Source organism: Thermothielavioides terrestris, chromosome 1 (assembly GCF_000226115.1).
Source record: "Thermothielavioides terrestris NRRL 8126 chromosome 1, complete sequence".
Taxonomy (NCBI): Eukaryota; Fungi; Ascomycota; class Sordariomycetes; order Sordariales; family Chaetomiaceae; genus Thermothielavioides; species Thermothielavioides terrestris.
Window position 1 is genome coordinate 6,025,786 of NC_016457.1, and position 17,409 is coordinate 6,043,194.

At 54.5% G+C, this 17,409-nt stretch overlaps 7 protein-coding genes across 7 annotated transcripts; 4 read left to right on the plus strand and 3 right to left on the minus strand.

The window, feature by feature from the left end:
* Window positions 1-124: 124 nt before the first annotated feature.
* On the minus strand, window positions 125-1,749 carry THITE_41181 (uncharacterized protein; the record flags this gene model as incomplete). The annotated part of the gene is made up of 3 exons (XM_003650009.1): window positions 125-727; window positions 779-1,077; window positions 1,146-1,749. 3 exons carry the CDS (start codon window positions 1,747-1,749, stop codon window positions 125-127), a joined length of 1,506 nt encoding a protein of 501 aa, XP_003650057.1.
* A 1,393-nt stretch (window positions 1,750-3,142) lies between these two features.
* Window positions 3,143-4,062, plus strand: THITE_2109280 (uncharacterized protein). The gene is made up of 2 exons (XM_003650010.1): window positions 3,143-3,507; window positions 3,563-4,062. The coding sequence occupies exons 1-2, from the start codon at window positions 3,175-3,177 to the stop codon at window positions 4,004-4,006; spliced, it is 777 nt and encodes a 258-aa protein (XP_003650058.1). The 5' UTR covers window positions 3,143-3,174; the 3' UTR covers window positions 4,007-4,062.
* A 321-nt stretch (window positions 4,063-4,383) lies between these two features.
* Window positions 4,384-8,177, plus strand: THITE_2109283 (uncharacterized protein). Its single transcript, XM_003650011.1, has 6 exons — window positions 4,384-4,820; window positions 4,895-5,053; window positions 5,116-5,172; window positions 5,245-5,328; window positions 5,409-6,192; window positions 6,244-8,177. The coding sequence occupies exons 1-6, from the start codon at window positions 4,514-4,516 to the stop codon at window positions 7,919-7,921; spliced, it is 3,069 nt and encodes a 1,022-aa protein (XP_003650059.1). The 5' UTR covers window positions 4,384-4,513; the 3' UTR covers window positions 7,922-8,177.
* On the minus strand, window positions 8,156-9,441 carry THITE_40230 (uncharacterized protein; the record flags this gene model as incomplete). Its single annotated transcript, XM_003650012.1, has 4 exons — window positions 8,156-8,661; window positions 8,727-8,845; window positions 8,989-9,279; window positions 9,350-9,441. Coding segments are annotated over 4 exons (1,008 nt in total), but the record flags the coding sequence as incomplete, so codon positions are not given.
* Window positions 9,442-10,952: 1,511 nt separating this feature from the next.
* Window positions 10,953-11,234, plus strand: THITE_40408 (uncharacterized protein; the record flags this gene model as incomplete). Its single annotated transcript, XM_003650013.1, has 2 exons — window positions 10,953-11,061; window positions 11,122-11,234. Coding segments are annotated over 2 exons (222 nt in total), but the record flags the coding sequence as incomplete, so codon positions are not given.
* A 2,278-nt stretch (window positions 11,235-13,512) lies between these two features.
* On the plus strand, window positions 13,513-14,852 carry THITE_2141773 (uncharacterized protein; the record flags this gene model as incomplete). Its single annotated transcript, XM_003650014.1, has 6 exons — window positions 13,513-13,533; window positions 13,911-14,068; window position 14,144; window positions 14,187-14,423; window positions 14,616-14,759; window positions 14,796-14,852. 6 exons carry the CDS (start codon window positions 13,513-13,515, stop codon window positions 14,850-14,852), a joined length of 618 nt encoding a protein of 205 aa, XP_003650062.1.
* A 695-nt stretch (window positions 14,853-15,547) lies between these two features.
* On the minus strand, window positions 15,548-17,070 carry THITE_2109285 (uncharacterized protein). The gene has a single exon (XM_003650015.1). The coding sequence runs from the start codon at window positions 16,800-16,802 to the stop codon at window positions 15,837-15,839; it is 966 nt and encodes a 321-aa protein (XP_003650063.1). The 5' UTR covers window positions 16,803-17,070; the 3' UTR covers window positions 15,548-15,836.
* Between the last annotated feature and the right edge of the window lie 339 nt (window positions 17,071-17,409).

Genomic DNA, 17,409 nt, shown 5'->3' on the forward strand with positions numbered 1-17,409 from the left:
GTTGAGATGTTGTTATTGGGACTTTAGCTCAGGGCCATTATATTCCGACACATGACACTCTGTCACTTCAGCATATACCCCCTTTCCTCTAGGAGCCTCCGCTTTTGACAATCAGGCTAACTACCTAGGCTAGCAGCAATGGCAAAGGTTTGCCGTTCCGCCTACATATCTCCACACAGCGGTAATACTCTACCTCTTTCCTCACTTTCTTAACCAAAGCACCTACTTCAAATTCCTCGCCATCCCTGTCCTCATTGTCCACCTCCTCAATAGCAGAGAAGGACGCCTCACAGTCCCAGCACAGACACCGCTCATACTCTTCGCCGAAGTGTACAAAGAATAGCTCCTTGGTCTCCTCCATTCCGCTGTGCAGCACCCTTGGGCCTAGCTTGTCGTCGTGGTTAATGAAGACGCCCGTCCGCTCCTGGACCGACTCAGCGTAGGCCTGCGCAGAGCACTGGTGCGTGTGCCACACAAGGTCGATGTCAAGCGTTGGCACAAGCGTCTTGCCAGGGTATAGCGCAAACAGGCGCAGGAACTTGGTGTAGCGGTCGACGGCGCGGCGCAGCGTGCCGCCCACAGCAGGGCTGCGGATCCACAGCTGCAAGTGCATCTTGTCGACGAAGGCAGCCTGCCGCTGCACGTTGTCGGCTAGCGGCCGATCCACATGTTTCTCTGCCTCGGTCTGTTGGAGGACACTGAGGAAGGCGCTGTCGCGGGGCAAGAGCTGGCCTTCCTGTTGCATGTTGAGCAGATCGCCTAGCGGGATGATGTGCACATAGCGCTGCCCATAGCGGGCGAGGGTGGTCAAGACCCGGTTGTTACTAGCGCTAGAGCTCGCTCCGCCACTGATGGACTCGAGGTAGCGGAAGAGATCGGGCTCGAGGCCAGCGTGCGTTCTGGTCCATTCCTCTGAGGCCGAAGGCAAGGTGTACGTCCAGTCTCGGGAGCTTATCGCGTCGTGAACAGCTTGCCATGGGAAGGGGAGTCGACGGAGCTTGCTAAGGCAATATCGACTTTGGGATCTGTCATAGTCGTGCGGATTCAGCAGGAAGGCGTGCCAGACCATAAGCACATCTTCGAACAGCAGTTGAAGCCGTTAGTACCTAAGATACCGCATATGTTGAAGTCGGCCAAGGACGTACCGATAGGAGGCAAGAAGGGCAGCTTCGACCATTCTCTTCCGTCCTTGAACGTCGTCGATTCTTCTGGCCTGTGCCCTCTTGGTGCCGCTAAAAAGGCGTCGATCCTTCTCGCCCAAACCTTGAACCGGCCCACGGAAATTGCGAGAAAGTACAACCACTTGTTCCGCCTCCTAGATGGGAATGTTTCGTCTCTGAGCTGCACTGGCTTGTAGAGATACCGCCTCTTTGGCTGGTCATACGTCTTGCGGAATACAGTCTTTTTCTCTTCCACAACGCCGAATGTCGCATCGAGTGCCCTAGATTGGATGACGTCTTGGCGTAACTTGTAGAAAACCTCGAGGAGTTCAAGGTGGACAGCGCATTCGCTCACGGTCGGGAGGTCCGACTCAAACGCGGTTGAATGTGTCGGCGAGACATACAGGGATGCGAAGAGCTTGGGGTCTGGGATATTTGGCTCTTCTGCGACTGTCTTGGCCGTTCGTTTATACCGGTTCAACACATATTTTGCGTCGAACTTGCCGTGCCGCCTTGGGACGAGCGAGTCTACTTCGGCTTTGCTAGCGGCGTGGAGGTTCTGGAGGTGCAATGGGACAAGGTGAGCCATGGCGCTAGGAATGGATAAGGTCGAGTCTCTTCTGTTGGCTGATGGACGTGTAGTGGACAGACGTGTTTGGTTGCCAGTCTCTTCCTCTCTTTGGACCTTAATGTGCTCTGACGCTCGCCACCCTCTTGGGGATGAGGGTAGCGGCAAGGCACCACGCCCACCACAGCGATTCGGGCCGAGTGTGCGGCTCTGCAGCAACACAGCCTCACTGGCTGCAGCCCTCACCCTCGCGCGCTCTATGTGATTGGCCAGCGGAAGCCACCGAGGCAGACCGCTTCCTCGACGAGGCTTTCTTTGGTAGCTGTCGGTTATCAGCTTGGGTGGCGGTTTTGCTCCGTGGGCACTTTGCCCAAAGGGCTCAACTTCAACCTCTTTGGAGTCTCCCAGGCTGAGAGAGTCACCAACCACATCTCTAGCCCCTTTAACCTACACCACTCCGGCTCTTCCACTCCTCTTGCAACTTTCTAAGCAACGACGCTAGAGCGCACACTCCAACCTCTTCATAGCATAGGGGAATGAACTAGCCATGGCAACAGCATGCTTAGGTGTTGTGCGCTTCGCATGCACAGTGCCCTTGGCGTTTGTCGGCATCAACGGCAGTGAAATATACAAGGCCGTTAAGGGCTTAGATGCCCTTGGAATCTACGATGTGATTCCGGGCGGGCGGATGTTCTTATCTGGCCTGCGGATGTACGCGTCTTAGGTAGGTCCTGTCGGAGAAGCTTAGCTACTTTCATTAGTACCCTAACATCTCCTAGACGCCGTCGTCTCTAACAGATAAGTATAGGGAATATTCGCATTTGCATGGAACATTTTCGCTATGTTCCTGTGCGTTATCGAAATGGGATTTCGGTGCTACTGGTGGCTTTGCGCGCTTCTCGGCCTTGTTGACTCTATGGTCACCATCTCTCTCCTTGTCAGTGCCGTCAAGCAGGCGCAGTTCCTCCCGCGGGCTTACAGCAGTTGCGAGTACGCGACCGACTGGCGCAACGGGACGGACGGCCGCAATTTCTTCCTCACTGCCAACGAGACCACCTTCAGCAGCTACGGGGGCCCAGGAGACTTATGCCACAGCATGGTCCTGTCCTGGGTCTGCACCGTCTCTATGGTGTGAGTGATGACTTGCCTCCCCTGAGTGACATGTAACTAATGATAAAATCACGACGACGCAGTGTCCTCTACTCCTTAATCGGGCTTATCAACATCCTCGTCAGTTTGGCAATAACTTACAACGAATATCAAACCCGCCGCTATGGCGCTGACCCTAGGTATGACCGCAACGGCTACGGAATCTACAACCCCAGAGGCAGAAACAACAGATCACCATGTTGGGCGGGCCTCGGCAGGTTCGTTGTCTGGATTTTGACACCGGCGCTCTGGATCCTGGACCATCCCTTGGCAGCGTGCCGGTTCGCATTCCGGTACATGCACAAGGCATTTGCGGCTACGAGGAAGGACAGAAAGGACGGAACATCCCTTTGGCATCGAAAGCAGCGCTTAGGCAAGGGCTCTCAAGAGAACGGGCCCGACGCTCATAAGCAGCATATTGCGGTACTGCCATATGAGCTTCTCGTCAAGATCGCCGGGGATCTCCACTACGTGGATCTGATCAGCGCCAGCCGTTCCTCCAAGAAGCTGCGGATCGGCCTTTTTGGCGTTGGGGGCCCCGACCGAGGTCAATTAGATGACCTCCGACGGTTCAGCTGCCGGGGTGACATGAAACGCAGCTGCGAGCTCTGCGGCATTCAAACGTGTCCAGTACGTACTGTTCACTTCTAACGCAGTAGTAGTATATTAACCTAACGGCTGGCAGGGTTGTGAAACACAAGTAAACATGGCGCCGTCTTTGGCGTTCCAGCATCTTAGCGATTGCCAGCCTCAGTGCTCCAAATGTTTCTACAAGACGTACTGCCGCTGGTGGGGAGCGCAAGGCCAGCGCTTGGCGAGGCACACTGCGACATGTGGGCTCAGGGAGGAGCAGCGGACCGATATCGAGATGTGGGTACCGGGCACCAGGGACATAACCGTCTGCCGAATATGCGCTTCGATGACACCTGCAGAGCGCAGGCGAGCTTCCGAGGCGAGGGAGGAAAGGGAGCTCGACCGGATTCAAAGGCATCCACTGGCTTGCTCCAACTGCAAGGAGATGCTCTCAGCCAGGGCTATGAGATGGTGGATCTGCCAGAAGTGCTCAACGGAGTGCCCTTCGCACATGCACCCCGCATGGGCTGATAGGAATCTGCCTCGGCGGCTGTAGTGTAAAAGTCATAGGGAAGGTGACTAACCAGCAACGAACGGACTGGCGAAACCCCGTGCTCTAAATACTACTATAGCTTTAATTCCATCTCCCATTCCCTGCTGTGAGGGGCACAATGCAGAAGATTGGAATATGGAGAGAGTTATGCTATTGTAGGTATGTGGTGTTTGTGCGTAGTTGGGTCTGTAAGGTGCCCTCAGGCTGCAGATGCATCCCCTCCCCTGCCGTTCTCGGCGTCCACTCAGGTACTCCTAGCCTGTTAGCAAGGGCGGTGTGCGGCACCTGCAGTGGCGCAGCAAATAGGGCATAGCAACAGGGCGGTGGCAGTGCACTTGAACCCGCTCTCCAATGTCTCCAAATCAGCCAAACTGTTCTTAACCTACTCGGGGGGCTCGCTTATACGAAGGAGTCTAGGTTGTTCTATTTTTTTGGTCATTTTTGAGGTAGCCTTCTATCAATGTCTAGCATTGTATTGATTGATTTGACTTCTCTGGCAAACGGACAGTTATGTCTCGATTAAAAAACCTTCGAATCGCACTTCCACCCTTCTCGCCGTCCAACATTACCTCTGCGCCTGAGGCATCTTGGGCGCCGGTTGGGCTAGGAAAGGATGTCCTGCTCCGTGAACTGGAAACGCTCTACTGGGAGGGCGTTCGAGGAGAACTGGAGAACATCATCCGCACCTTGAACACTTGGCAAAAGCCCGACTTCTCCCACGTCAAGGTCGACGACGAGGATGACGACTTCATTCACAGGTTTAATACATTCATCGATCAGGTCACCGAAGAGTCGCGAGCATTCGCTATTCGATATGGTGAGGCGCCAATTCAGTCATGTTCTCCAGAAATGCCTTCATCTTGAAGATAGGACGCTAAAAGGCCCTGCCAGGAAAACTCAAAGAAAAGGAAATGGAGCTGCGCCAAAAGAAGACAAAAAATGCAACACCGACGCCCAACTACGCAGAGGCACTCGAGGAGCTTCTCAGAGATCGCAAGACGGACTACGCTAGCTTCAAGCTGAGAGCCGATGTCCGGCGCGCCATTGATGGTGAGGACGGAGACGTGTGCAGCCTCCAAGGTTTCATGCTGCTAAGATTGAATCTTGACCAGCTCTCCCAAGGCTAAGAGGCCTTCAACAACGAGCATGGATGTTGCTGCAGGCCACAGGTCGGTACATGTGCCCGCCACTGGAGAGCCCTCAACTGCATTCAAATGTGCTAACCTTACGCAATGATGCAGGGTTTCTCGACATGGAAAAGTTGATTGAGCACAGGCCGCCGCTAGACAAGCTTGGCTTCTGGAAGCGGCCTGCAATACCTCAACGTAGGGACGAATTCCCTGCCCGCCACGTATATGCATGGAATGGTTTATGCTGCTGACTGGATTTCTGCTTTCTACCTTAGTTGCCCTGTCCGAGTTCGACGAGTTGTGGATCCCACGTCTCGAGCCTCTGCGCTGCAGCCGTCCGGAGTGCGGCAGCGTCATTCGGGGAAGCATGTTTGTCTCGACGGCTGCATCTCCCAGACCCGACCAACAGAAAGTCCAGGTCGTCATTTGCGAGGACTGCTACCGGTCCGTCCACTACGGCGACACATCCTTCACCAAGTCTTACAAGCACTGCATCCTCGCCGAAGCCATCACACCACGCATAAGTCGGGCTCTTTGCCGCTGCAAGACTGTCCGTCACTATGATGGTTCAGGGAATGCATTGGCCCTCTTTCCTGTACCCAAGGGCGCGTATCATCTTGATGTCGGCGGGACGGGAACCGTTCAGTGCAGCCTCCTTAAGCTTGGTGAGATAGTCGCTCTAGCCAAGTACAACGGACTGCAATCCGTCGTGGGCAGCAACGGCAAAAGACTTGAACCTTTCAAGTTGCCCTCCTCGATAGCATCCAACGCTTCCAGTTCTCCCGATAAAGACAGAGCTAGCCCAGGCGAAGAAGGCTCAGCTCCCAACAAGGCTTCGAAGCAATGGACATTCAAGCGACTCGAGACTAAGACGGAGAGCAGCCTCTCCGATTCTGCGACCCGAGTTGCCGCTTCAGGCTCCACTACCGCTGTTACCGAAGCAACGGCTGATGAAGACATCCCCTTGTTCTTCAGGAGGTTCACGTCCAAATACCCATTCGGGAACGTACACATGGCGCTAAGAGTTGGCCCACTGGTGATCGAGAACGGAGTGGCCCAGTGAGTTTCCTAGAACAACCCTTCATTATGGTAGCTGACGACGGATTGTAGCACCAAACGCGGCGCCCTCATAACACTGCGGGAACCGCCCGTCTTCCAGGACCGGCTCCTATTGTTCACACCTCGCACCCGCAGCCTCGCCGTAGGAGGAACCGCGGCGCGGGAGATCTGGCAACAGGATCGACCCCCGATGGCCCAGAAACGTTACAAAGCCGTCATGAAGCAGGTCGTTGGCACCCCATTCACTGGAATACTGCCACACGGGAAGGAATTGGACATCGTCAACGATCTTCTAGCAGCAAGCCGCAAGCCCTTCGACGACCCGGGCCTGCCAGTCGCTGAGCAGCAAAAGCTCATCTCCGAGGGTCTGGACCAGGTGTTGGGAAAACTGAAGACCCTGATACACTCGCGAGTTATGATATATCTGGAGAGCATTGCAGACCGGCTCCTTGACCCCAATGTGAAACTGACCTGGAGTGCCACGGCCAACAACTGCCAGAGTTTCTGCAACGCCCTGATCGACCCCAAGCTGTTTGGGCCTCTTGTCAGCACAAGTACACCAAAAACAGACGCCTCCCCTCTCTACGTCATGAGCTTCGTCTGTCCCGACGAGGGCTACCTACAGCGGGGAGTGGCGACCAAGTACGACGTGCCGAGCGGGCTGACCGAGGAGTACCTCCTGCGCTTCCACTTTGGCCGACACGACGAGGCCGACATGATCGACACGCAGCAGGAGTACTGGTACGACTGGGGCGCCTTCGGCGGCCCTTTATACAAATACCAGGACCTCTTCCCCTGGGACTGCACCGAGGCCTACGGGCGCTACCCGACGCGCTGCGGCGCCTGCAACCTGGCCAAGCACGTCTGGGCCTTCCCTTTCGACGCCTGGTCCGTCACCGCCCTGCACCTGACTCGCGACCGGCACCTGTACGGACCCGCGCGCGTCGACCCCTCCCTCGCCGCCGCAGGCCCGGGGGCAACGCCCCAAACCTGGATGCGCAACCGCCTGACGGTGCTCGCAGCCAACAGCATCCTCTCGCGCGCGGCCGTCGCTATGACTCGGACCCCGCGCTTCGCCCGCGCCACCGCCTGGCTGTTCAACCCAACTGAAGGCGGCCTGCTCGCCACTTACCCGGCCCTGGCACACGTCAAGCTCGGCGGAATTCACCGCGCCCAGCCCTTCAGCCATTACTTCGAGGCCGGAACCTACAGCCACTTCTTCCTAGCCGAGTGGGCTTTGCGGCCCCGACCAGAGCAGGTAGCGGCCTACGAGGAACTACGCGACGGACGTGTGCGCCTGCCAGACGTAGTGCGACCGGCGGGCGGGCGATTCAGGACGTCCTCCATATCGCAGCGTGATCGCGCGCACGGGTTCGCCGGGTTCCACGGCGCCGAGCTTGCATCTAGAGCAATGCTAGACGCGATGGATGCTGCTGCCGCTGACGCGACGTCCATGGATGCGAATGGCGGGTGGTTGCTTGCGAACGCGCTGTTTACGGCTAGTGATCTGGGTGCGATGGATTTGCCGGGTGCCGAGGGGCCGGCTTGTGCGGTCGGCTGTGGGTCGAGTTGCGGGAGCGGGTGTGGGAGCGCCTCGTGCGGAGGAGATGCGGGAGGATCTGGAAGTGCTTGCGGGGGGGCTAGCGGCTCAGCCTGTGGAGGAGGAGGCGGAGGAGGCTGTGGTGGAAGTGGAGGAGGAGGATTTGGGGGTTTCGGAGGTTCTTGGTGACGAGCGTCAACCTCAGCAACTGGTGGCCGCTGCCAATGGTAGGTCGCGTAACAGGTAGGCAGATATGGTCATGCACGAAGCGTTGGGGCAGTGGTGAGAACCGTGACTTATTGCGGCATGTTGCGTTTCCGGCGTCAATAGTGATAGCGAAGGAGGCAATGACACAAGGAGGAGTCCTTGAAGTTCAACTGTGTCTTGAAGGGAACATGATTGATCCGACGCGTGATACACTGCCTAGGCGCTCAGCTCCCGTTTTTCGAGCCGCTGCATCCGATCCGAGTAGCAAGCGCGGCGGTGCACCTCCACCCGACAAAACAGGAGCTGCTGGAATACATCTTTAGGCACCTCGCATGCCTTCAAGCAGACCCGGCCATCGTCATCCAGCCGTGTCAGAAGGAGCACGCGACTACCAACATGGTGATACATCGGCGGAGGCAGCGGCCAGATGTTCTCAGAGCCGGAAGTCTGCTGGGCATTGGCAGCTCCTGAGCGCGGGGAGTCATCTGCGTCTCTGGTAATGTCAACGTCATCGGGGATAGCGGGCTGCCCGTATAAAGAGCGCATCATGTTAACCAAAGATAGGATGTAGGGTCTATCTGCCCGGCTGACAACATCAAACTCGTTGATGATGTTGAGGCAGAGGCCTAGGGGTCGGCGCGGTGCGAGCTCTTCGAAGTTCAGGGCCTGGCTCACTACCGGAGGGGCGCCGAATGTGATGCACGACAACCTCGCATCGGGGGCTACAGATATGAGAATGTCAGCACTAGATGACGTCCACAACCGGGTACACTAGACGCCTTCTTACCACTGCCCGAACCTAGAAGACGGCGGAGAAAGAGCAGGGTCGCAACCGCTCCGCCTGCGGAGTGCCCGGTGAAGATAATGTGGGCGTTGGACCGACGGCGCTGGACATAGAGGCGTATCCTCTCGGCAAATACGTCCTCTAGTGCTTCCGCGCTATTCATAAAGCCGCTATGAGCATCAATACTCCGACCCTTGAGTAACATTAGCGTGCTCTAGCACAGCGCTATGGCGAGCTGGCTGTCGAAAGGGCACGTACATCGTACTCAAAGGCAGTTCGTGCCCTTGAGTTCGCATTCACCATGTGGTCGACCTTGCTAGCGCTTCCCCGAACCGCAATAACGAGGGCAGGGAGGAATTCGTTTTCCATATCTGCAGCCGGAGTTACGATTGTTGAGACGACAGCTTTGGTGCGGCCTCCGACCGAGGGAGATACAATGTAGTCGTGCTCAAAGTTGCAGAAAGGCGATGTCGGCAGCCTTACCGCGGCATCAATATCGTAGGTGCTAAGCGCACATTTCCAGGCTGCCGAGACGATGTGGGCCATAGGCTGGGAACTACATTACACACTCACATTAATGCGTGAGCCTCGGCAAGAGAGGGGAGGGTTTGACTGCCAACTCGTACCATGTCCATCTGACGCTCAGGTTCTCGTCGACTCTTGAGTTGGCGTATTTGGAAGCCTCTCGGTCGAGCTGAAGAAGGAGATTGCGGAGCTGCCCGTCCAGGTCGCCTTCCCAGTAGTAGACCCGTCAGTTGAAGCCTAGCTGTCAAGTGTCAACATCAAGGCGACTACATAGTGAGCAACCACTCACCACTGAGGTCGATTTGATTAATAGCGTTGTCAAGTGCAGCCAACAGCTCGGCCGCCGCAGCCGAGGCGCCACGCGAGTTATCGACAAAGCTAATGCCAGAGGCTGGAGTTGCTGCCAATATCTCTAGGGCCGAAGCCGCTGCGTCGGGACGGCTTGTACCAACCCGGAGAAGGCGCCTCATCTCACTCAGTGATCTACCAGGAGAGAAATGAAGGCGAAGAGGAAAGTTGAATACCGAGCGAACCAAAAGGTACCTAATTAACGTTAATGCGAGGGCAGCAACAGCATAGTCTTTGCGGGGAGCGAAGATGTCGAGCCTCAACATGCGGGGTGAACAGCCCACAGTGGCCATTACAAAGGGCATATTAATGTTGCGGCGAGCAGCCCCGACGTGCCTGCATACCTACCAAGGCACACGCTGCCGCCTACTATCCTCATTTAGCGTACATATTAGCCTTGACGACTAGTAAGGTAGATAAGTAATGGGTGATTTGCAGGTGGCTTCCATTGCATTCGATTTGAGAATTGTGGAAGTGGAGTCCCTAAGTAACTCCGGAATTCGGTTCTTTTAAAGGTAGAATCCCGGTCTTCCGCCCTTGCTTTTCCAGCCGCACTAGCTGCCTAGGTACCAGGGGGCTCCACTTGCACAGGTAGTTTTAGTTGCCCCCTCTCCTGCGGAGAGGGGGGAGCACAAATGAGGGACGTACACCAATTGTGGGACAAACCACTATACATTTTTCCTTGTATTCGCGTCCACCAGCCTCGCAGCGCCCCTAATCGCGCTCTCAACCGCACTTCAAACCACGCTCCCAACCGCATGCATCGCCTCGCAATTTGGCCCAGTTGCAGATGTGGCCTGAATACGCGTAAAACACGTAAACAACGTGCAAATGGATCACCTTCGCGAGCCTGCTAGCGTTCGGGCTACGTGGTGGCTACTTGATGCGAAGGAACGATATAATCGCTACAACCGTACCCGCAATGGCCGTAAGCCTTTGATCCGCGACGCTGTGGGACGCTTTAAGGTGTCGAAAACGTAGGTCGCCCGTCATTTCAAGTCCTTGGTAGAATCTAGGCGCCCTGCGTTGTCCTACAAGAGCTGTAGGAACCCGCCTACCCTTACCGCCGTCGAAGACGCTACCCTCGAAGCTTACGTGCTATAGCTTATCTAGTCGGGTTCTCTAGCTGGTAGAGACCTAATCGAAGCCGCGGCTAACTGGCTACGTGCTCGCTACGATCCTCTTGCGCCCCGGCTTAGTCGCTTTTGGTAGCGCCGTTGGAAGAGGGACCATCCTATGTATAAGTCGTTATACTACGTTAAACCTATCGAGGCTGTACAGCTATCAGCTGAGTAGCAGATCTAGGATTTAGAGACGTTCTTCGATATGCTTAAAGGCGCGGTTGAGCAGTACTAGATTTCGGTATCCGGCTATTGGAATATAGATGAAGTGGGTATTATAATAGCGATGTTGAATAGGAGGTTCGAGGTCTTGGTATTGAATATAGAGAAGAAGATACTAGTAAGTGTTTCTTCCCCCTTTTCTTCGTTCCTTAGGACTAACGATGATGATAGTGCTTAGCTAGAGATTGTAGACTTCTATAATAGGAAGTCTACAACGATCATTAGCGCTAGTAATGCTCTTGGAGATGCTATTCCTACCTATAATATCTTTAAGGAATGGCTAAACGAGAACTAGGACGTTGATAGCTTTAATAGCAATATACGGTTCAACCGTTTAGATATAGCCTTTAACAATATAGAGGTTACAATGGATTGGATCTAGCATTTCAACCGCTGGTCCTTTCTATACTATACTGAGTTCAAACGCCTTGGTATAACGCTAGAGGAGTGGTTTAGCTACAACGAGGAAGGCAACCTATATAAAAGAGCTGCTTGCTAGCGTCGCCAATGTGGTTTAAGGCCTCTAGTCTACTGTATATTGGTAATAGACAGCTTCTCGGGCTACTATTCGTTCGAACTCTACGAATATTGCCTTGTGTTCGACATTATCCTTGTCTTCCTGCCTCTCTATTCCTTATACTTCATCTAGCTAATAGATATAGGCGTTTTCTACTATCTAAAGTATATATATCAGCTACGGCTCTGCAAGTTCATCTACTAAGGCAACGTGTCGTTCAGTGTAGCCAAGTTTGTCAAAGGGATCTAGACGATTTACAACGCTAGCTTCCAACGGAGGAACATTATAGCCAGGTTCGAAAAGATAGGCATTTTCCTACTAAACCGCTACTAGGTCATTGAAACGATCTAAGAGAAAGCAAGGAAGGCCAACACTCCTGTCTATCTATCTCTGTTGCCCAACGAAGACCAGTAGATCGATACTAAGCGAGGCATTGAGCAGATCAAGAAGAAATACCTCGATCTATTTAGTTTACCTACTTGGGAATGCTTCTATAGCATTGCTAGTATAGTCAACGAAGGCCAGTTTACAAAGGAGCATCTTAATCGGTTTATAGCTAATAGTAAGTACTAGTTTGCCTCCCTTTCCTCTAAGAAAGCTCGTAGCCACTAGGTTAAGCCGTCTAGCGGTATTATTATAAGTATCACTGTCGAACAGATTCGATAGGCCTAGGAGCTTTGAGATTAGGAATATACCTACGAGCAGAGGGCCTATAGCTAGAAAGCTGTTGCTTAGATCGTCAACGACCTAGAGAAGGATTGGAAGGCCAAGTAGAGGATGTAGAGGAAGCTACTAAAGAATAAAAAGCGCAACCCTATTACGAACCGCCTAGTGATAAAGTTATACGACGAATTCCTCAATAAGGTCAAGGGCAATATTTACGAGCGAGATTATATATATATAGATAAGCTTGACGACGAGTAGGTGCCTCCTAGCGGTAGGAATCTAGGCTACCTTGATCTTAGAGGCGGGAAGCGCGCTATTATTCCTTGCTCAAAGTATAAGAAAATACAGATATACGAGCTCCCAATCGAAACACTATCTAAATCCACTACAACGCCTAAAGGCTAGTTCGTAATCAACATTAGCGATAGCAAATCATCTAGTTCTAAAGAGGAGGATCAGGGTAGCGCTAGCCATTAGGAAGAAGGTTAGGATAACACTGGCCCGCGCCTAATAGGATACCAACGCATTATACAGGCACTCGAGAAGGCTAGGGCGAAGCAGGCTAGGAAGAAGGCTAGGAAGAAGGCTAGGAAGGAGGCTAGGAAGGTAGCGGCTATAGCGCCTATCGTGGTAGATGACGACGAATCTAGCGATAAAGATAGTGATAATGATACTAGCGTTGCAATCTCTAGCGAATCCAAAGCTATACTGCCAGTTCCGTTGGATACAGATGACGAAGAACAAGACTACTAAGTGGGCGGGCACGCAGATAGCTAGGCAGGATGGCACGCAGCTAGGCACGTAGGTTAGCACGCAAATAGCTAGGCAGGATGGCACGCAGCTAGGCACGCAGGATAGCACGCAGCTAGGCACGCAGGATAGCACGCAGATGGCTCCTAGGATAGCACGCAGATAGCTCCTAGGATAGCACGCAGATGGCTCCTAGGATAGCACGCAGATGGCTCCTAGGATAGCACGCAGATGGCTCCTAGGATAGCACGCAGATAGCTCCTAGGATAGCACGCAGATGGCTCCTAGGATAGCACGCAGATGGCTCCTAGGATAGCACGCAGATAGCTCCTAGAATAGCACGCAGATAGCTCCCAGGATGGCACGCAGATGGCTCCTAGGATAGCACGCAAATGGCTCCTAGGATAGCACGCAGATAGCTCCTAGGATAGCACTCTCTAGGTTGAAGTAGGTGGGCAGTTGTATAGTATATGTGGTATGCGGGAGGTTCAGGATGACTAAGCACAGCTTGCAACAACAACTGGTTCGAATTGAATTTTATTGCGTTTTTGAGCTATTTAAGGCTGTATCTGCAACTGGGCCAAATTGCGATGCAGTGCAGTTCGAAGTAGCTGCGCAGTTGGGATGCAATGTGGCTATGATGATGCGGATAGACGCGAATGTAAGGAAAAATGTATAGTGGTTTGTCCCACAATTGGTGTGCGTCCCTCATTTGTGCTCCCCCCTCTCCGCAGGAGAGGGGGCAACTAAAACTACCTATGCAAGTGGAGCCCCCTAGTAGTAGACGGATCTGATTCGCAGAGAGCCCATCGGAGAGCTCGAGCACTCCTCCTCTGTCCACCACTGTCGAGGTATATATTCCCAAAGGAGCTATTAAAAATTGAAGGATAGATCTATTGTTCATTGCTTATCCTTTCTCCCTATCACGACTTCGACTTTGTTTGTGTCAGTGACCCACCAATATTTGGGCAAAGAGTATCGCCTACGCGTTTCTCTCTCACTATAAGCTTTCTACGTAGTCAACTCATCGAGTCGTAGAAGCTGCTCTACCCTAGCACCAACTACGCTAGGAAGACCATCGTCATCACCGGTAGCAACACTGGCCTAGGAAAGGAAGCTGCGCGACACTATATACGCCTAGGCGCGAAAAAGCTGATCCTCGTTGTCTACAGCGTCGAGAAGGGCGAGGCTGCGAAGTAGGACATCTAAACCACCGCTGCAGAAGGGGTCTTAATTGAAGTATAGGAGATTGATATAGCGAGCTACGCTAGTGTAAAAGCTTTCGCTGCCTATGTCGAGGCCGAACTAGACTAGGTCGACATCTTCTATACCAACGCCGGCCTTGTGCGACCTGAGTTCGCCCTTGCTAAGGACAACGAGACCAATATCACAGTGAACTACGTCTCAACCTTTCTCCTTGTCGCGCTCGTCCTGCCCAAGCTCAAGGCCACGGCTAAGCAGTTCAACACTTGTCTAAACCTCGTAATCACAAGCTCTAGGGTGCATAGGTATACAACATTTCCCTATCAGAAGGAGGCCAACATCCTCGCCGTACTCAACGATAAGAACTACGCCAATAGGAAACACTAGATAGAGCAGTACCTAATCTCTAAACTGCTAAGCATCTTCGCTATTCGCAGCATTGCTTAGGAGCACCCTGCAGACTTATACCCCGTTACTATCAACCTTCCTAGCCCTAGACTTTGCTATTCGGATTTGTTATACGAAGCAAAGGGTATATAGAAGGTCGTCTTTGCGATTATAAAGACGCTGCTAGCGAGGTCGACCGAGAAGGGGAGTAGGACACTTGTCTATGCTAGCAAGCAGGGCCTAGAGACATATAGACAGTACCTCGAGGACTGTAAGATTGCTAAGCCGTCGCCAGTTGTAACGTAGAATCCTAACTTGTAGGATCGGTTGTAGGCCAAGTTGAAGGCGAAACTAGAGGCTATTCAGCCTAGGGTGACTGTAAACTTCTAGATTGACAACGAGTGTTTATCTAGCGATATATTATATGCGCATTCGGTTTCCTCTTACTTTAGAGCTAGTTTATCTTAAGTCTTCTTCTTTCTGCCTTAATGAATTTATATAGAACTAATACAATACCGTAGTTGCTAAGCTTAAAGAGAATATCGAGGACGTGTCTACTTCGCCAACGCTATAGTCTGCTTTTTAGGGTTAGGGTTAGGGTTAGGGTTAGGGTTAGGGTTAGGGTTAGGGTTAGGGTTAGGGTTAGGGTTAGGGTTAGGGTTAGGGTTAGGGTTAGGGTTAGGGTTAGGGTTAGGGTTAGGGTTAGGGTTAGGGCTGTGACAGCTGCTCGGCGTCGACCGAGACGTAGTCCGGGCTCGCGTCCGTGCTGGCGGTGGCCAGCGCGCCGTCGTCCTTGAGGAAGCCCGAGAAATCCGTCATGGCCATCGAGAAGCGCGTTGGCACGTCTGCTCCAACGTGGCCGGCGACTGGGAACGGGCTGGTGCTGCGGTGGGTGACGTCGTGCATGGGGCTGGCGACCGGTGTGGGGAGATCGCCGAAGCGGGTAAGCATGGGTGCCGTGCTTGAGGAGGTGCTGCGCGTGGTGCGGATGAACAACCGCCGTGCGGGGCCGTCCAGAGGGGTTTTGAGGGGACGGGGTCCCGATGCCCGCATCCTTGGGGGTGCAAATCGCCGGGCTGCTGCCGCCCGCCCTCGGCTCGCGGGGTATGGTGCATAAGCTTTTGCGGCCATGCCGGTCTTGCTGACACCGTTGCAGCTGAGGCTGCAGTTGCCAGCACCCGGGCCCGCGTTCCCCAAGATGGTAATCGAATACCGCTGACCCGGGTGCGGCTCCTCCCATTCTCCCGACGCGCATGGCGTCTGATAGTCAGTCTGGAGTGCGACGTGTTCGGCAGCCTTCGCGGGCTCCGATGGCGAGGCACTGACAAGGGAGGTTGTAACGGTGTCTTCAGGGACCGGTATGACCTGTAACCCCTATAACGGGTTGGTCTTGCGTCTGGGCTGGTCCGGGTCGCGACGGTGGACGTCAACATCGACCGGAGCTGAGGTGGCGCTCGAACTGTGGCCGCGTTTGCTACGGCCCATCCTACCCAGGCCGAGTTTGGCTCCCATCTTCTTCCAGCCGCTAGTGTGGGAGCTGGCGGCCTTCGGCAGGCCACCGGGAGAGCCAGTGAACCCCAGGTTGGAGAGCGGTGGGGTGGTGGGCGGTGTCATCGGCTCGTTTGAGGTCGGTGACGACGTGTTGGCGCTCTCGTCTGTGAAACCCGCCCGCTCTGCAGGGTCACTGGACGACGAGGTCGAGCTCTTGGGTTCGCTGGACCAAGGCATGTTGAGCAAAGGCAACAACCCTATCCTCGGTGACCGGCTGGACTCTTCGGAGCTTGATGACTGATCCTTCGGGATCCGCAGCCGTGATCGGGCTTGCTTCGGGTCGTACGATTCGCCCCGGGCGGACTCCTCCAACTGGGCCGAGACGGACGCCCGGAAGGGTCCCAGCACCGAATCGTTCATCAATTCGTAAACAATCCTCACGGCCTCGTCCAGCTCCGACGGGTCTGGAGGCTGGGGGGTGGCAGGCAGCGACAGAAGACGATCCCGGACGTGGGCTGGGAGGTTGACTTCGCGATGGCCGTAAGGTAATATGTAAGCGTTGATAATCTTCTGCCAAACGGCACACGCGCGCTCGCCGGCCTCTCCGTATCCGGCCGCCTGTTCCCTCACAAAATCAGAGTACGCCGTCCTATAGCGGTCAGCGTCCAATGTGAATTCGAGCGTCTCCAGGCAGTGGTTCTGAGACAGGAAAGCCGTGAATGCGCCGAGTGTGTAAGGTGGTGGCGCGGCGTTGCTGAGAATGTCCCTCAATGATGGGGGCGACTCTGGGTTCGAGCATGATGAGGCCGCGGGCATGAGAGCCAGGCTCTGAGGCCGCGACGGGATCATGGTTGGTTCACCGCCACTGTCCTCGACGACTGAGGAGGGCCGCGGCGCTGATTCCCTTAATGTCGGTCTCGTGTTCATCGGGGATGGTGAGTGCGCTCGAAGCTGTGCCCTTGGCATTCTTCCAGGCAGTGTGCCCCGGACCAGTTAAAAAAAGTCCAAGGAGGCCTCACCGCCGGCACAACAAACAGGATCTCGTGCAGACGAAAATGACCGAATCTTCCTTCTCTTCATTCCTTCCGATCCGACATTATTGGGGAGGGGGGGGGGGGGGGGGGGGGCGGGCACTGCTTGTGAAGGTCGTTTGAACGGACTGCAGCGTTCGCAAGGCCAATCTGCGTCGAAGTGCGCGCTGCCGCTCACTCCGCGCGATGCAAGCAGCCTCCGCGTTTGCCTGGCAGCAGGTACCGGTCACGGGCCAGCCAATTACAGCGGCAGGTCTCCGGACAAGTGCAGAATGGCTGCAGGGGAGAATCCAGAGGGTCTTCGGGCCAGGACCCGGTCGCCGCGCCGTCGGGAATCGTGTGTCAGGCGGTGGACGTGACGCAACGGCGACTGCGGGTTGCCGATGGTGGAGCGGAAGAGCGCGGACGAACGAGACGAGGCGAGA